This window comes from Podarcis melisellensis (assembly GCF_964234715.1).
Source record: "Podarcis melisellensis genome assembly, chromosome: 2".
In the NCBI taxonomy this organism is placed as follows: Eukaryota; Metazoa; Chordata; class Lepidosauria; order Squamata; family Lacertidae; genus Podarcis; species Podarcis melisellensis.
In genome coordinates, this window is record NC_138529.1 from 60,532,640 (window position 1) to 60,548,425 (window position 15,786).

Consider the following 15,786-nt stretch of genomic DNA (forward strand, 5'->3'; position numbering starts at 1 on the left):
TATCCAGCTAGTCACCTCCTCTGCCTTCAAAAGTCCACCAAATTCTGCAAAGCCTTTCCTGCGCTGCTAGAGTCTCAATTTTTCCTGCCACCACTTAAACTCTTTCCACTCTCAACTTATTTCTCTTAACGTTCCCCAAAGGCCACTTCAATGAGACTTTAAATTACAAGTGAGCAGTGGCCAGGAAAGGAGTGGATACCTACTCAAGGGCATTTTAAAGAGACAGACAACTAAATATACATATGGACTTAGTTCACACTGAGCTGTATAGCACATGTATTTTGTGCTCATAAATCATATTCAAATTCCAAAACAGCCTGTTTTCAAGAGGACTGCAAACCCTCTGGGCTGGGCATATGCAGATCACAGCTTCATAAATGGGGTTTGAAGGCACAGCAAATCCAAACAGCTAATGCACTTTGGGTGAAGACATACCTCTGGTGGGCACAGAAATGTGCAAATATGACTTGAAATAGTGGCAGGGAAGAATGACTTTGCTTCATTTTAAGCCACTAATGTGTACGCAGCCTCAGACTTGGTGCTAAATGAGGCTTAAGCCATTCTGGCAACAAGAATGCGCAGATTGCTTACAAGGAGCAGCTATACTTGCTCAGCTATAGCTTGTGCCTCTCAACAATCAAGGAATTCTCTGATTCACACAAAGTAACTGCATAAGCTGAGGACCACTTCTGATGTTACAGCTCCTGCTCCCTTTTGCTTATTCCCTGGAGGTATTGAAACTTTTCAGATACAAAACATCCCTCTTACATGTCCTCCTTCCCCCAAACCCAGACACACAGACGCCCAGTGAGATCTGAAAGTTACTGGGCCAGAAGTACGTAATCTTAAGTCCAACCCCTAGCATTGTTTTCGACTTGTTAAAAAAGCAAAAACAACAGGTAACAAATCAACCATGACACAGCTACTGGCTGGCACATGTGGAAAGTGCTCAGAGTAGGGTTTCAGAGTAGGGTTTCAGACCCACAAGATACCATTCCTACAGGCAGGAAGATGTAAACCTGTAACCATTTGCTCCCCTAGTTCCTGCAATTGTTTTCAGAAAGCAAGTAGGCAGAAGAGATGATGCTGGAAGCTGCCCAGAAAGAGCAGCAGGATGAGTAAATGGTTTCTGCCACTGAGTGCCAAAGCTCCAATCATAAAAAGACACCACATGAGAACAGGCTCCACTGATTCCACACATCAATGTGCTTAAGAAGAGAACTAAAGAGAAAACACTTTCCCTTTCCTTTCTTTTTTTACTGCCCCAAAGAACAATTTGAGATTAACTGTATAATCAAGCTGTTCTTTCCGTCCTTCAGGTTTATCCGTACTTCTTGACCTCTGCAGTGTTGTCAACATTTGCATTTGCACAGTGTTAGCCGAGAAAATCCACCTCAGCAAAGTCTTCAAAATGAAGACATATGCAAATTCTATTCCTTGGGAAAATGACAAAAATGTCATGTGTGTTCTGAGTGAATGACTTTCACTCTAAATTCCAGGTCAAGGGTGGGGTGGGGGATGCTAATTAATTCAAGATAAGCTTGTCTCCCACCCCTGAAACCTTCCATGCAATCACTCTCTGCGTAATTGTGTTATCTGAACAGCAACATACCACAGTGCATTATCCACAACCAGCAGGCTGCTGTTTGCCTTGAACCAGCAATTTACCTATCTGTATGTAGCCGTCAGATGTCCTGTGGTACTTGAATGCTGTTGCTCTTCCCTCCTGCAGGGCTTCCTTATCTGACTGGAGACTCTGTGCAGGAAAAGAGACAATCTTTGCAAAAAGCCAGCAAGAAGGATTTAGGCAGCCTGCTGCGGGTACAGTTTAAACCACTATGGTCATAAAACATCAGGCAATGTTTACTTTTTCAGAGACACAGAATTACTCTAGCATACCCGGTTGCTGGAAGACCTTCTCTATGCTTTCAAGGACCCCCCCTCCCCCCAAAAAAGTCTATTAAAATATACCTTGTAAGGACTGCCTTTTTCCTGCCACAGGTAGTGTACTTTAAATAATGAATAAGCAGCCTTGCTCCTAGGTTTCGGAATAATGCCTCAGGAATTAGAATTTGAATTCAGATTAGGTGGCACAGGTTTCTCAGAAGCTTCCACTGCTAAGCCCATTGACCCCATACATATTTTTCTCATGGTATCCAACCACAAAGTAAAAAAATCTGGATTATCATCTCCTAAACCTTGGTCTCCCCCCCCTCACCTGAACTCCTATGGTAAGCTCAGTAAACTTACGTCAAAAGGTAACACTTCCACAGTTGTGTTGAAGAGCTTGTCTTCAGGGTGTTCAATATTGCCACTGCGAAAGAAAAACCTGTGGGGCAGGAACCAGCAATGAATGCACAGCTTCATGGGGGATGTAACACAGAAGGACCCCACCAGGCATAAACTCCACCAACAGGGGCCTCTCTTTCCACAGAAAGCCGCATTTGAGAGAAAGATGGCTCTAAGTGCACAAACAACTAATTATGGATTGATTGTTTGATTGCGCTTGCAAATTAAGCACTCCATCGCATATGAATGAATATCAGTAAGAAGTGCAATTATCTACTCCTGTGATGAGAACAGTTCACTATTCAGCGATACCAAGCTGGAAAAGTAAGAAGTGACTCCTTGTGCTTCCTGAACGGATTCTGGGAAGGATAAAGCCACACACACAAGACATTCCCATGTTAACAAATCAAGAAGGAGAGGCAGAGAGAGAGGGAGAACACCCACCCACCCCGGACACTAAATGCTCAGGGAAATTTAACAGACAAACAAATGGACTTCTACATACCACATTCAATTTCCCCCATAATTCCTGCACATGATTTAAGTTGTAGACCAGGGGCCAGATTCAGTTCATGAGTTCTGCTAGTAGAAGCCAGTGCAATAATCTTCTGCTAGCACAATAGGACTTTTTGCCCTCACCTCCCACCTAAATTGTCTGGAGTGTGTGTGTTAGGGGAACCCCTAGACCAGCTCATGGGGGAAGGAGAAGGGAGATCATCTGGCAAGCTGACGCAATAAACTCAGCACGACGTTGAATTCCTCCCCTGGAATGGCAACTTGTGGCCCTCCGGAGACCGCTGGACCACAAAAGCCCTGCTTGGCCTATCATTACACTCTCAGAGGGGCCAGCCCAAAGCCTATGGGAAGCTCACAAGCAAGACATGAGTGCAATAAAATTCTCCCACTCATGCCTCATATCAATGGCTGGGACTGATGGGATTTGGAGTCTAGTTACATCTGGAGAGTCACAGGTTCCTCATTCCTAGATGAATATTTCTTAGTGGTATCAAAATGAGGCAAAACCTCAGTCATAGAGCCACTAAAGGGAGGAAACACACAGAGACAGGCTGAACTTTCATGAAAGCGCTACACATGATTCACAATGGTATCGGAACCAAAAACTAACAAACCTTATTAAGCATTAAGCATGTTAGAAAGCAGGATGGGGTCTAGGTGACTTGGGCACCACTGAGACTTGGGTAGAATTCCCTTTGTAACTGAAAAAGCCAATTAATTTCATCTGTGCTTTAGTTTACTATCTGTAAGGCTGTGCAGGCAGAACTGAAAGCTAAAAGGCCGTATGTGGGAGAAGCAGGGTGATGAGTGGATGAGATGCAACCTGCCTTTCAAATGAACTCTTGTTCTACCACAGGGGAGAGGGGATGAGTGACTTTTAAATGTCAAGCTAATCTTCCCCCACAAATCTCCATATACTCACCGTTCAATGCGTAGGGGCTTAAAGAAGCGAAAGCGTATGAAGTCACCCGCCGTGGGGGTAAATGCCCAAAAGAAATCTTCCCTCAGATACGCTTTCTCTAAGGAGAAGTGCTGGTAGGTTTTCAGACTGGTGCTAACTTCTGCAGGAGGGTTGACATGTTCTTTTCGAAGCGCTTGCTTCCCAAAATCTTTGTCCTCAACATGCAAGGTAAAAGCAAAACAATTTAAACTATATAAAACTGTGTTTCCTACTCCCATTGCACTTTTATGGAAATACTGCTATTCTGATGGCAGTAGTGGGGCTGCTTTAATTAAGGGGGCTTTAAATCTTTCTTCCCTGGCCTCACTCTCCTTCTGTATCCCCTGAGCCAATGAACATCACCACCATCCAGGCTGCTGTTTGGGCTTCAAAAAACCTTAGCTTTATCTCTGTTCTCTCCTTTATCTCTGCTTTGCTCCCTCTATATATTCAGTCCATCACCAAAGTCATGTCAGTTCTGCCTGCACATGGTGAAAATACACCCCAGCAAGAAACTCTGGTTCACAATCCAGTCATTTCCTGCCTTTGTATCTTTTCCTTGCTGGGCTTCTGTTGTCACTGCTCAGGCCCTTCATTTCTGTCATTCACCTCTCTCATCACTCCAGTCTCTCAGACGATGTGATGCCTCTCTTTAAATATCAGCACTGGCCTCCTGTCCACCCTGGGATCCAGCACAAACCCCTCACTCTTATCTTCAAAAGCACTCCATGGCCTTGGCTCCCCTTTCCACACTTGTATGTCAATGTATCCCTGACTAGGACTGTTTATTATTATTTTTGTTTAGAAAAAATATATAATCCTCTTAATCAAAAATAAACAAATCTTTAAGAGGTATACATAAAGCAATGAGAAACAGACAAATAAGCAAATATTAGTTTGCATAACTGTTGCTCTTTAAACTCCCTCCCTCCAACCCCATCCCAACTTCTGTCTGCCCTTTCTCTCACATTGCCCCACATGCCTGGAACTCCCTTCCAAGAACACCTATGCAACACTGATTGCCCTTCTCTCTCTGTCTTCAAATCTATCCTCAAAACTCCCTATTTCTGTGATGCCTCTGGCAATACCCCTCTCTCCTGAGTCCTCTCCTTGAGAAAGAAAGAAAGAAAGAAAGAAAGAAAGAAAGAAAGAAAGAAAGAAAGAAAGAAAGAAAGAAAGAAAGAAAGAAAGAAAAGAAAAGAGGGAGGGGGGACTTAAGAGAACCAAAATCTGTATGAAGTAAGAGAGAGAGAGAGAGAGAGAGAGAGAGAGAGAGAGAGAAATTGAAGAATCCTAGAACTGGATCTTTAGATTATAGTTTTGGTAGAGCTCACTGAAACTAGTGCAACTCTTGAATGTGTTGTGATGCCCAAGTTTTACAGTCAAACGTTTGCATGGAGTTCCTGTCCTCTGCCCAGACTCACTTTCCAAAGAACACTGCTGATATGAGGCTTTTAAAGCTGCTGCAACACATAGCTACTGAACGCTGCCTAGCAGCTATTAATCAGGGTTGATACCTGCCATGCTCCAGTTCCCTTGGCTCCTGACCCCAATGCCTCGCCTTTGCTTCCAAGCCATTAACAATTTCTTTCATACTCTGTCAGTGAAGCATCCACTTCTTCTCTGCAGAAGCAGCACAACTGACCTCTCTTCCCTAGGGAAGGCACCTGCATTTGAAAGCACCTGCTTTCCCTGGCTAAAGTGCTACACACATTTGAAAACTTATCACATTTTACATATAAATTTGCCCAACGCGTAGGGATGCAGTTTCCCAGTGCTATGACGTCACATACTCACTTTCAGCTTCTGTATTTTACCAGCGAGGGAGGAGTGGGTTCCTACGTGCTGGAAGAGTGAGGGCTTGAAGCGTATCCTCAGGTTTGCCTTCTGTCTGTCACAATGTTTCTAAAATAATAATATATATAAAAATCAAGATTTGTGCTTCCCACTTAGGAGGAAGCACAAAGTAGGAACTAGGCTGGTTAACCACTTTCAGTCAAGTTTGCCATTTGGGACACAATTACTTTTCACCTGCAAGTGTGAAAGAAGTGGTTTCAAAGAAGGCATGTCCAAACCACACTTAAGCTGCTATTGCCTTCTTCACCCTAAGGCTGTGTACACACAAGGGGTGGGATTCAGCTAATGAGTCCCACTTGAGCAGGGGTAGGCAACCTAAGGCCAGATGCGGCCCAATTGTCTTCTAAATCCAGCCTGTGGATGGTCTGGGAATCAAGAGTGTTTTTACATGATTAGAATGTGTCCTTTTATTTAAAATGCATCTCTGAGTTATTTGTGGGGCATAGGAATTCATTCCTTTCCCCCCCCAAAAAAAAATATAGTCCGGCCCACCACGTAGTCTGAGGGACGGTGGACCGGCCCACGGCTGGAAAAGGTTGCTGACCCCCTGCACTAGAAGAAGCCAGCACAAGTGCTCCTGCTAGCACAACAGGGCTTCTCTCCTGTAATCCTCCAGAAATGGGCTCTGGGGCGTGTTGAGACAACCCCAGAAGAGTGGAGCAGAGGCAGAGACAGAGAGTATTTTTCCATGTGGCAAGCTGAAATGATTGCGCTAACTACAAAACTGCCACTGCACTACAGTCGTACCTTGGTTTTCGAACAGCTTAGTTCTCAAATGTTTTGGCTCCTGAACACCACAAACCCGGAAGTGATTGTTCTGGTTTGAAAACTACTTTTGAAAGCCGAAAGTCTGGCAGGGTTTCTGTGGTTTCAAATGGCTGCAGGAGCTTCCTTCAGCCAATCAGAAGCCGCAATTTAGTTTTCGAATGTTTTGGAAGTTGAACGGACTTCCGGAACGGATTCTGTTTGACTTCCGAGGTATGACTGTAATTTGAATCCTTCCTATTACATTTAAAGCACATTAAAACACATTCTATCCCTCAAAGAATTCTTGGCCCTGTAGTTTACCCTACACAGAATTACAAACGACCATGCCCAGAATTCTTTGAGAGATAGAATGTGCTTTGAACATGCTTTAAAGGTATAGTGTGTACACTGCCTAAGTGTTGTTAAATTATTTTGAATACATATTTACTACCCTGAAAACAAATACCTCAGAATGCAGCAAATGTGTGTATAAAATGTTTTTGCCACACTTAAAACAGGTATGCTTTCATCTACACCAAAGTTGGTATGAAGGTCTAGTTCCAAGTGGACCACTATCTTCCCTTGACTGGTATTGCAACTTCTTAAAAATGTTTAAAAGATAATAATAATAATAATAATAATAATAATAATAATAATAATAATAAATTTTATTTATATCCCACCCTCCCTAGCCTTAGCCGGGCTCAGGGCGGCTAACAGCAATAAAACAGTACAAAAGTACAGCATAAACAACACTCTAAAATCATTCATTATAAAATTAATTAATTCAAGCCACTGGCAGCCATTGGGCCAGAGCTCCGCGAAGATTGCCGAGGGAGGGAGTCAGGCTGTGCCCTTGCCAAAGGCCTGGTGGAACAACTCTGTCTTGCAGGCCCTGCGGAAAGATGTCAAGTCCCGCAGGGCCCTGGTCTCTTGTGACAGAGTGTTCCACCAGATCGGAGCCACAGCCGAAAAAGCCCTGGCTCTAGTTGAGGCCAGCCTAACTTCTCTGTGGCCTGGGACCTCCAAGTTGTTTTTATTTGAAGACCGTAAGTTTCTCTGTGGGGCATACCAAGATGATGGATATGGATTGAGATCAGCTGTCCAGCTCAATTCTGGTGTCACCACTAGTGAGTCAGAATGAAATACAGCTCAGGAATGTGTTCTTTAATTGGATTTCAACTGAGCCAGGCTGCTAGACTCAACTCTAAGGGAAGTGAATGGGTTAGGATCTCACTAGGAACATAATGATTAGTATAAACATATAAACTTGTGCACACATGTTTGCCCTTCGTTTTGTTGATACATGCTTGGCTGTTTATATGGAGCCTGAGTAGCAGTGTATTGTTGATCTCTAGCAACCTGCTAGAGTCAGGGAATGGGAAGGAGGCGGGAAAGAGGCAGCCTTGGGCGGCAGAACGCTATGACCTTCTGGTTGGTGTAGTCTCATGAATGTGTCATTACTGTTAAATTAATTAACTAGCTGTCGGGATAAATCATGGGCCTTCCTCCCAACTTCATATGTTTGTATTCTTTGTTCATAAAATACTATTTTGCTGATGTTCATTGCAACTGTCTCATTTTGTCTCTACACAGCTAAGAGGAAACTGAGCCACCTTCTGTTTCTACCACCAGTTTGTAAAAGAGAAAATTTTGATCAACTCTAGAGTGGTACCAAGCAAATCTGCGGCACTTTTTCTTAAAAACAAAAAAATCCTCTGCCCAACTCTGTCACCTGGGAGAGTTTGAGAATACATTTGTGAATGAAAATATGCTGCACGTAGGAGACTTATGAAGAACAGAGACACATAGGCATGAAGGAGAAACTAAGCGCTGAGCAAATAAGCTTTTGAATTTGGCCCATGCGCAGACTATTCTTTTACTTATAGTACTGTGAAAAGGAGATATAATCTGCGCCTAATACCACTTCTACCACCACCTTCCTAAAATACAAAACTTGTCTAGATGCAAGTCTGAAGCTGTTTCTTGTCTACTCATTATCGACACTTCCTCCTCCGTCACTAGAGGCTTTTTTCTCTTTTAAAAGTCTGTAGGTGTATGCCGCTGAACCCTTGAGCTAATTCACCTTGTTAATTTCACTTGCTAATTTCTCTTAGAATAACCTAAAGCTGCCTACTTAAGAATACTATTTTATTATCTTTTCCCAAGGTCATTCCCCACTGCCTTGCCCTGCCTCCCTTTCATGAGGCAAATGGCAAATGGGTGTATAAAAGGTGTGATTGCCTGATGCCAGCATTTATTAAGGAAAACATGTTTAAAATCTTAGCCTGCAATTTTATGTGAAGGAAAACAGGCAACCATTAGGAGGACTAGGACAGCAAAAGACAAAGCAAAATGAAATCTGCCCAAACCACCATGTCACTCTCTGACCTTTTTTAAAGGCATCACCTACCCCTGCCCCATTTTTGTCCCCTACAAAAATTCGGTCTGTCACACGTTTGCATTCCCCCCTCGTTTCTTGAGGTGTGACATACTTTATGGCTGGTCCCAAGAAGTGGTGGTCTGGATGTACATTCTTATCAATGTGAGGTGCTAAATTAATCTTTAGCTAGGAAATTATTAAACAAATATAACAGAAAACAATAACAATAGAACTCACAAATCCCGCTGGGTAGGCCTTTTTAAGACCAAGAACTTGCACATTTTAGGAATGGCAGTCACCTGTGGTTCCACTGCCAATATAACTGTCTACCTAATATGTGTAAGAAGGGGCCCCTTGAGGCAGCCCTCTCTCACACACACAGGTTGCTTCGCAAAACCATTTGTACTACCTGCAACACTTGGCATTGCAGGCATATTCCCTGAAGCCCTGCTCCAAAATAATCCCCTAATCCAGCTCTCATTACTTTAGAAAATTAAAAACCTGGCTCCACTCATGAGAGAATTCCTGAATGCAGCTAGCAAAGGGCTCCTTCCTGCCTGATGTTAAGTGGGACACAGTAGTCAAGAGCGGTTCCACTCTCTGCCTTGTGCCTTCTTATTGTTGTTACCGATGCAGCTAATGAAAGCAGCTACAGCGGGTGAACTCTAAAAGTTGGTTTTCAGACAAAAGGAAGAGATATTCAGATCAGGCAAAGCATTTCACCACTAAACCTCAGGTCAGGCAAACTTTCAATCAAGGAGACAAATCCTACAAGTTACCAATTTGATTCTACACAGCAGGATTTACAAGAGCAAGTCTGGTTTAAAAGACTGTTGTGCAGAGTTAATCAGGCAAGCAGCAGGAGTGGGAGCCAGAAATCTATGCTGGAACTAGGTTACATTTTAAAATAGACAATGATTTAGATGCTCTCAGGATCCCCTGGAAAGCATGCCAGGGGGCGGGAGGGGGGAATTTGGAAGGGGAAGGCAAGCGAAGGTGGATGCACAGTGACATTGAAACTATGTTCTAGTTCAAGGCCTTGAAAACAAGATAAACACCAGCAACACCTCATTACACTGACACAGAGCAAACCACAAGGCAAATCCCAGCCCAGGGAAAATCACTGTCCACCCAGCAAACCAGGTATTAGTCAGCCTCAGCTGCAGCGGAAGCAAAGTGTCTCTTTTGGAAAGTAGATATTTCTTTCTGTGGCAACTGCTGGTCTTCCCTGAGCGTTAAGTGCTATGGGGTGAGTGAAAAAGCTTTGTTTGTTCCAGAAAAGGCTACGTGTGGGTGCTAAAGGCAGACTGGAACCAGGCAAGGAGATAGGCAGTATCTGAGTCTTACTCTGGGTACTAAATGATGTTTCTTAAGAATAAGCAAGCATTAAGTATGATATCACAAATGATTATCTTCAGACTACCTTGCATCCAGTTGCAAGAATTACTTCATCACCCAACTATTTGATGTGTTTTTATTGGAGAGAATTTTGCATCAAAGCAATGCAAACCAGCTCATCTCTCTCCAGTGCCAGGAACTCTCTTGTTTGGGGCAGCATCTCACAGCATGCCAGAGGGAGGAGTTCTGTGGCTTGTAATAGCTTTTAGGAACCACAAATTGTATCCCCTCCAGCCAACACCCAGTATTCCTTAACATCGCCACAAGTGATTCCATCCTTTACAGAATTCAGTTTTTAATTTAAGAGAGACTCAATATACTTTAAAAAAGACCCACTGCAGGATCCCTGCATAATTTCAGCATCATTTCGTTAAAAGGCACATCTGCATAAGTTAGAAGGAGGCCATTTCAACTAATTTGGGGTTAACTTACTGCATCTTTCTCTGGGTTGCAGACTTTTACCCAGAGGATATGATCCAAGAGCCAGTCTATGGGCTTGTCCTTATAGAACATGAGTATGAATTCCACAATAAGACTGAGATCCAAAGACTTGAACATCTTCCCTGAAAGTGTGGACAAGAAAGAAAAATTAGAAATGCATGTTGGATCAGAGAAACAACCCTTTCTTTGCCCTGGAGTACTCTCTACAGATGTGAACTTCTTTTTAAAAAGGCATTCAGCCTGCTGATGCTGAGCCAATTAGCAGAATCTAATACTGGCACACTGCTAACCCCTTGCATATGGCCGTGCTCTTACAGACAACTCTTGACCAAGACTTTAGGCCAACTTCTATGTTCTCAGGGGCCAGTCTGTTCTCCAAACAGTGGTCTGCGGGCCAGAAGTACATTTTGCTACATGTTCTGACATGTAGGAGGTCAGACACTGTAAATAAAGTTAATGCCTCATATCAGTGAGGGCTTTATAAAAGTGGACTGTATTTGCTCCGGCACAGCCTAAAATCAATATGTGCTATTCTAGGGAGAAATGTAGCATCGAAGCAGTGGTGGCTAACTTGTGGCCCTGCAGATGTTGCTGAACTATGACATCCATCATCCCTGATGACTGGCCACGCTCACTGCCTGGGGCTGGAGATGTAGCTCAGCAACATCTGCAGGGCCAGAGGTCAGTCAGCCAATAATCCCTGCATTTTAAGAGTGCAATAGGTCTGCCTCCTACAACTTTTGGAAACAGATTTATTTTTCCTTACAAATGAACCTAATGAACACACACCTTGTGCTTTAATGGCCTGCCAATGAGATCCTGCTTGGGGTACCATTTGTTGTTTCAACGTAAGTACCCACTCAGAGAAGGGCCTTCTCACTTGCTGCATCAGTATAGTGAAAAGCCCTCTCCCTGGCCCAGGTGATATTGAAAAGTGGTACAGAAACACTGCAAATGAATGAATGAGGAGGAAACTTCTTAACCCAACCTTGATTAAGTTATAGAGAACCAGTGTGGAGTACCAGTTGCAGTGTTGAACTAGTACCTGGGAGACCAGGTTTCAAATACCTACTCAGCCATGAAGCCTACTGGGTGACCTTGGACCACTTACTCTCGCAGTCCAACCTACTTCACAGGGTTGTTGTGAGAAAAAAATGGGGAGGACAACTATGTAAGCCACCTTGAGCTGCTTGAAGGAAAGGTAAACTACTAATGACTTCTTCTTCTTATTATTATTATTATTTCTCCATGAGCCATGTCTGCTCTGCTCCTTAATTGGAATGGAGGTTTGACGCAACCTTTCCTGTTAGGCTTCATTCAAGGCCATCTCTCCAGTTCCTGATTCAGTTGCATTCAGTGCCCCCATATCCCTTCCAATATTGTTGCCACCCAAACAGTAGTGGTAGGAAAGACTGGTTTTTTTCCTCCTGTAATCACTGAAGGATCTCTGCTGTTTTAACATCATAGTAGTAGTAGTAGTAGTAGTAGTAAATTTATATGCTGCTCATCTGACTCGGTTGCCCCAGCCACTCTGGGTGGCTTTCAACAAATTAAAAACAGTAAGACGTCAAACATTAAAAACTTCCCTGTACAGGGCTGCTTAACACCTCTCTCTTTCCATCTCCACAAGACAAGCATGCACATGAACCAGCTGCTCCTCCCAACTAGTAACTAGAGCCTCTTAAGACGCTTGGCCTGTTTAACAAGCCACATCAATAAAACATTTGTGTCACACAAAAAAGCAAAGTGAAACTAGAGATGGCTGGCTTTGCTGTATGTTCTTTGTGTTCTGCGTTGAGTTTGGAGGAAGCCAGAGTGCAACTGTCACAACTTTTGTGTTCCATTTATGCCAAAAGAAGCACAACTGAGAACATGGATGGTGCTTTTCTTTCTCCTGCAGGCAGAGTTAGGCACAGCACTGAAGCACACGCCTCTGGGAGAGGTTTCTCCTCTAAGCAAAATGCACCTGAAGGTGCTGTTGGTGCTATGTTGAAGGGAGCCTTACCAATAAACCCAAGCTGCGAGAACTCCAGGATCATCCATTCCTCTGATGGCTGCTGCAGAGCAAAGTTCTTCATTGTGCTGAGATAGTTTGGCTTGGCTACAATATCATCTTCCAGCTACAAAACAAATAGTAGGAGATGCCAGTACTCGTGACAGATCATGCACTCTGCTGAAGAAAAACTCTACCCTACAACATGTCCAACAAGCAAGAATGGGAGGAAGAAACCTCTAGCCAGGGACAGGATTTTAATAAGGAAGACAAAACCTTCCAGCAGTTTCCTGTTTTTGTTAAACGAACTAAAATAATGAATAATACTCAATCAGTAATGGTCAATTAGCTCCAGGCATGCCAGCATTATACAAGAAAAGACCTATTCCCATAATCAAACAAGGATCTTGTTTTTCTAGCCATTGGAAGCAGGCAAACATTAGAAATAGACCCTGCTATCATAAGTCATGTTACATAATATGCTGATTCCACAGTTAGGCTACCAAGTCAAGACCACATAATGTCAAAGCTGAAATGCTTTTTTTAAAAAACAAAAACCCATAACGCCCCATTCTACCACTCCAGCTAACTCAGGATATAGAACATATGAAGCTATCTTATACCGAGTCAGACCATTGATCCTTCTGGCTCAGTGCTGTCAACACAGACCTGCAGCCAGGAGCCTGTCCCTGCCAGGGACTGAATCTGGGACCTTCTGCATTCAAAGCAAATGTTTTGCTCCCTTAACTATGGCCCTCCCTCAAATCTTGTGAAGGTTAAAGTGATCATTTCCCCGTCTAAATCTTAGCAAAATTCATGTGGCCAACTGCTGTTAGAACACCAAGGTCTTACCCACGAAAGGGTTAAAATTAACAGTTTTAATGCAACACATAAGAGCCAGATCAAAATAATGAACAACATGGTCTACTGTATGTACCCTCTCCCCTTCTAAAACAGAGGCTTCCCACACATACTTTTGTGTTTTGATCAAGGACCCAGACAAAATGTTCCTTCCTGGGAGCAACAGAATCTATACTTTAGCCAATGTTTAACTTACCTGGACATAATAGATGCCTTTGGACTGTGCATACATCATTAGAAAGCAATAATCTAGGTTCTGTTTAGTCCTCCACCTATAAAATAGAGAAAGGCTATAATGGCACACAAGGCAGAAAGTTGTTCCATTGCTGGCAGGCAGCAGGTGCTTTTAATGGAGAAAAACACAAGTTCAGCAGGGAATTCAGAATCCGGTACACTCTCATTCCGAGACCATAATGAGTTCCAGATCTATTCTGAGTGCATAGCTATCATTCTAGCTTGGACCCTAGGTGATATTAGGACCCAACGACATCTGTTGTTATTCATGGGATTAGCAACGTGTAGTTTTAAAAATCTAAGTAACGGAACAGTCATGGGAGGTGGTTCAGTCCAGATTGTAACTGCAGCATGAGGAGAGCGGTGGGGAGTAAGAGATTTAACCCTTTGTCCCGGCTACAGTCCCTACTTTCATAGGGAAGGGCCATAGCTCATTGACAGACACCTGCTTTACATGCAAAAAGCTCCAGGTTCAATCCCTGGAGCCAGGCAGGGCTGGGAATGTCCTTGGTCTGAATTCCCAGAGAGCTGCTGCCACTCAGTGTAAGCAATATGAACCAACAACAGTCTTGACTCTGCATAAGGCAGCTTTCTATCCAGCCCCCTTCTGGCTGCTATTTGCATTAAGAATTTTTTCCCCTGTGGGTGCCGGTGGGAGTTTCCTTCCTGATGCAAATTGCCATGGGAGGGGACAACATCTGGATCAGAACTGCAGTGGGGGCAAAGGGTTGTGTCCCCCACCCACCCACCCACCCTTTGCTGCGGGGGTTGCTTATGTTAAATTAAAAGAGCTGTCACATGATTAGCAATTGTGTGAATAATGACACTAGCTCTAAGGCACACATTCCATTGGAGTCACAAGAAAAGAGAAACAGCGCTGTTCACAATTGGAGCAGCTTGCTCAGGCAAATACATTTTGGAAAAGAAGTACAGGCCATTCAACAGCCAACAACCTCTACTTGCTCCCTTTAAATGCCTGTTTTCTTCTCTTACAAAGCCATGGTGGGGGGCGGGGGGCGGGGCAGGCGAACACAGAGTGCCAGTAGGTGTCCAGTCAGCAGGCTCTCTCTTACCTGACCCTTTCCTTGGGGTCGCCAAAGGATTCCCGGAGGCGAGAGAAGTCTGGGTAGAAGTGTGGAGAAGGGGAAATAACTTCTAGAAGGCCAGAATGTATTTCATTGGGGAACCTGAGAGGGAGCACAAAAAAAAGAGGTAAGGAAGAAGCTGTCACTTTCTGCAAAGAGGAGAATGCAACCCAACACTAGCGATTAATAGCCTGAAAATCATGGCACACCACAGGGCAGGACGACATTAAAAGCTCTGGGGAAGAAAACCTCCACAGGAGCTACTGTGCTTTCAGGTCCTATTTTAAAACAGAAGAAACAGCAGCAGGGGGAATTGTTGCCATTTTGAAAAGCTTACTCCCTGCCTTGGATTTCTCAAATACCTCACAGCAACTTGTGGAAGGTGAAGTTAGATTTTCCTACCACACTTGTGCCCCATTCTTACATGAACGTTACTTTTGAATGCTGCTCAGTATGAGGGCTTGTCTGCCTGCTTGTTTGTTTACTGTGAATTTTTACTGATCATTACAAAAGGCAACTGGGTACTAGCTCCTCCCCCTAGTTCATGGATGTGGGGCCTGTAGCCCTCTTGATGTTGTTGGGACTCCCAACTGCCCTCACCCCTGACCACCAGCCATGTGTGTCTGTATGATGCAGAGTGTTGGAGGAGGACCTGGTTGAGAGTGTTTGTAACTGTTTTTAGAACGTTTTAAAACTGCATATAGTTTTGATTTCTAATGTGTTATTATTATTGTGTCTGCTGGCTGGCCCTTCAGGAGGAAGGGCAGGATGTAAATAGGATGTAAATAAAATAAATAATTGGTTAAATGTGTGTCTTTTCCTTTCTCCCAAAGGAGCCCAAGGCAGTTTAGACTAGACAGGTTCCCAATTCATTTTATTTCTGGTGTTATCTGTGTTATATGCAGATCTGAATCTTCATTAAGTCAATATTTAATCATTAAATTGGTTAGTCATTTTATCTTTCCCCAGGCAGGCCAAAGTGACATATAATATTCTGTTACAAAGATTACATCACTGCATTTTGTCTCCCTGTTCTTTAGAA

General features: G+C 43.5%; 1 protein-coding gene across 1 annotated transcript in view; it reads right to left on the reverse strand.

Annotated features, from left to right (window-relative positions):
* The window catches only part of MGAT4B (alpha-1,3-mannosyl-glycoprotein 4-beta-N-acetylglucosaminyltransferase B), an 88,631-nt gene that overhangs the window by 18,251 nt on the left and 54,594 nt on the right, over nucleotides 1-15,786 (reverse strand). The window contains exons 6-13 of the mRNA XM_081899443.1: nucleotides 14,733-14,846; nucleotides 13,622-13,697; nucleotides 12,577-12,691; nucleotides 10,563-10,693; nucleotides 5,543-5,650; nucleotides 3,728-3,921; nucleotides 2,251-2,329; nucleotides 1,669-1,756 (exon numbers count right to left, since the gene is read on the reverse strand). Of these exons, the coding sequence (XP_081755569.1) occupies nucleotides 1,669-1,756; nucleotides 2,251-2,329; nucleotides 3,728-3,921; nucleotides 5,543-5,650; nucleotides 10,563-10,693; nucleotides 12,577-12,691; nucleotides 13,622-13,697; nucleotides 14,733-14,846 (905 nt within the window). The remainder of the gene's footprint in view (nucleotides 1-1,668; nucleotides 1,757-2,250; nucleotides 2,330-3,727; nucleotides 3,922-5,542; nucleotides 5,651-10,562; nucleotides 10,694-12,576; nucleotides 12,692-13,621; nucleotides 13,698-14,732; nucleotides 14,847-15,786) is intronic.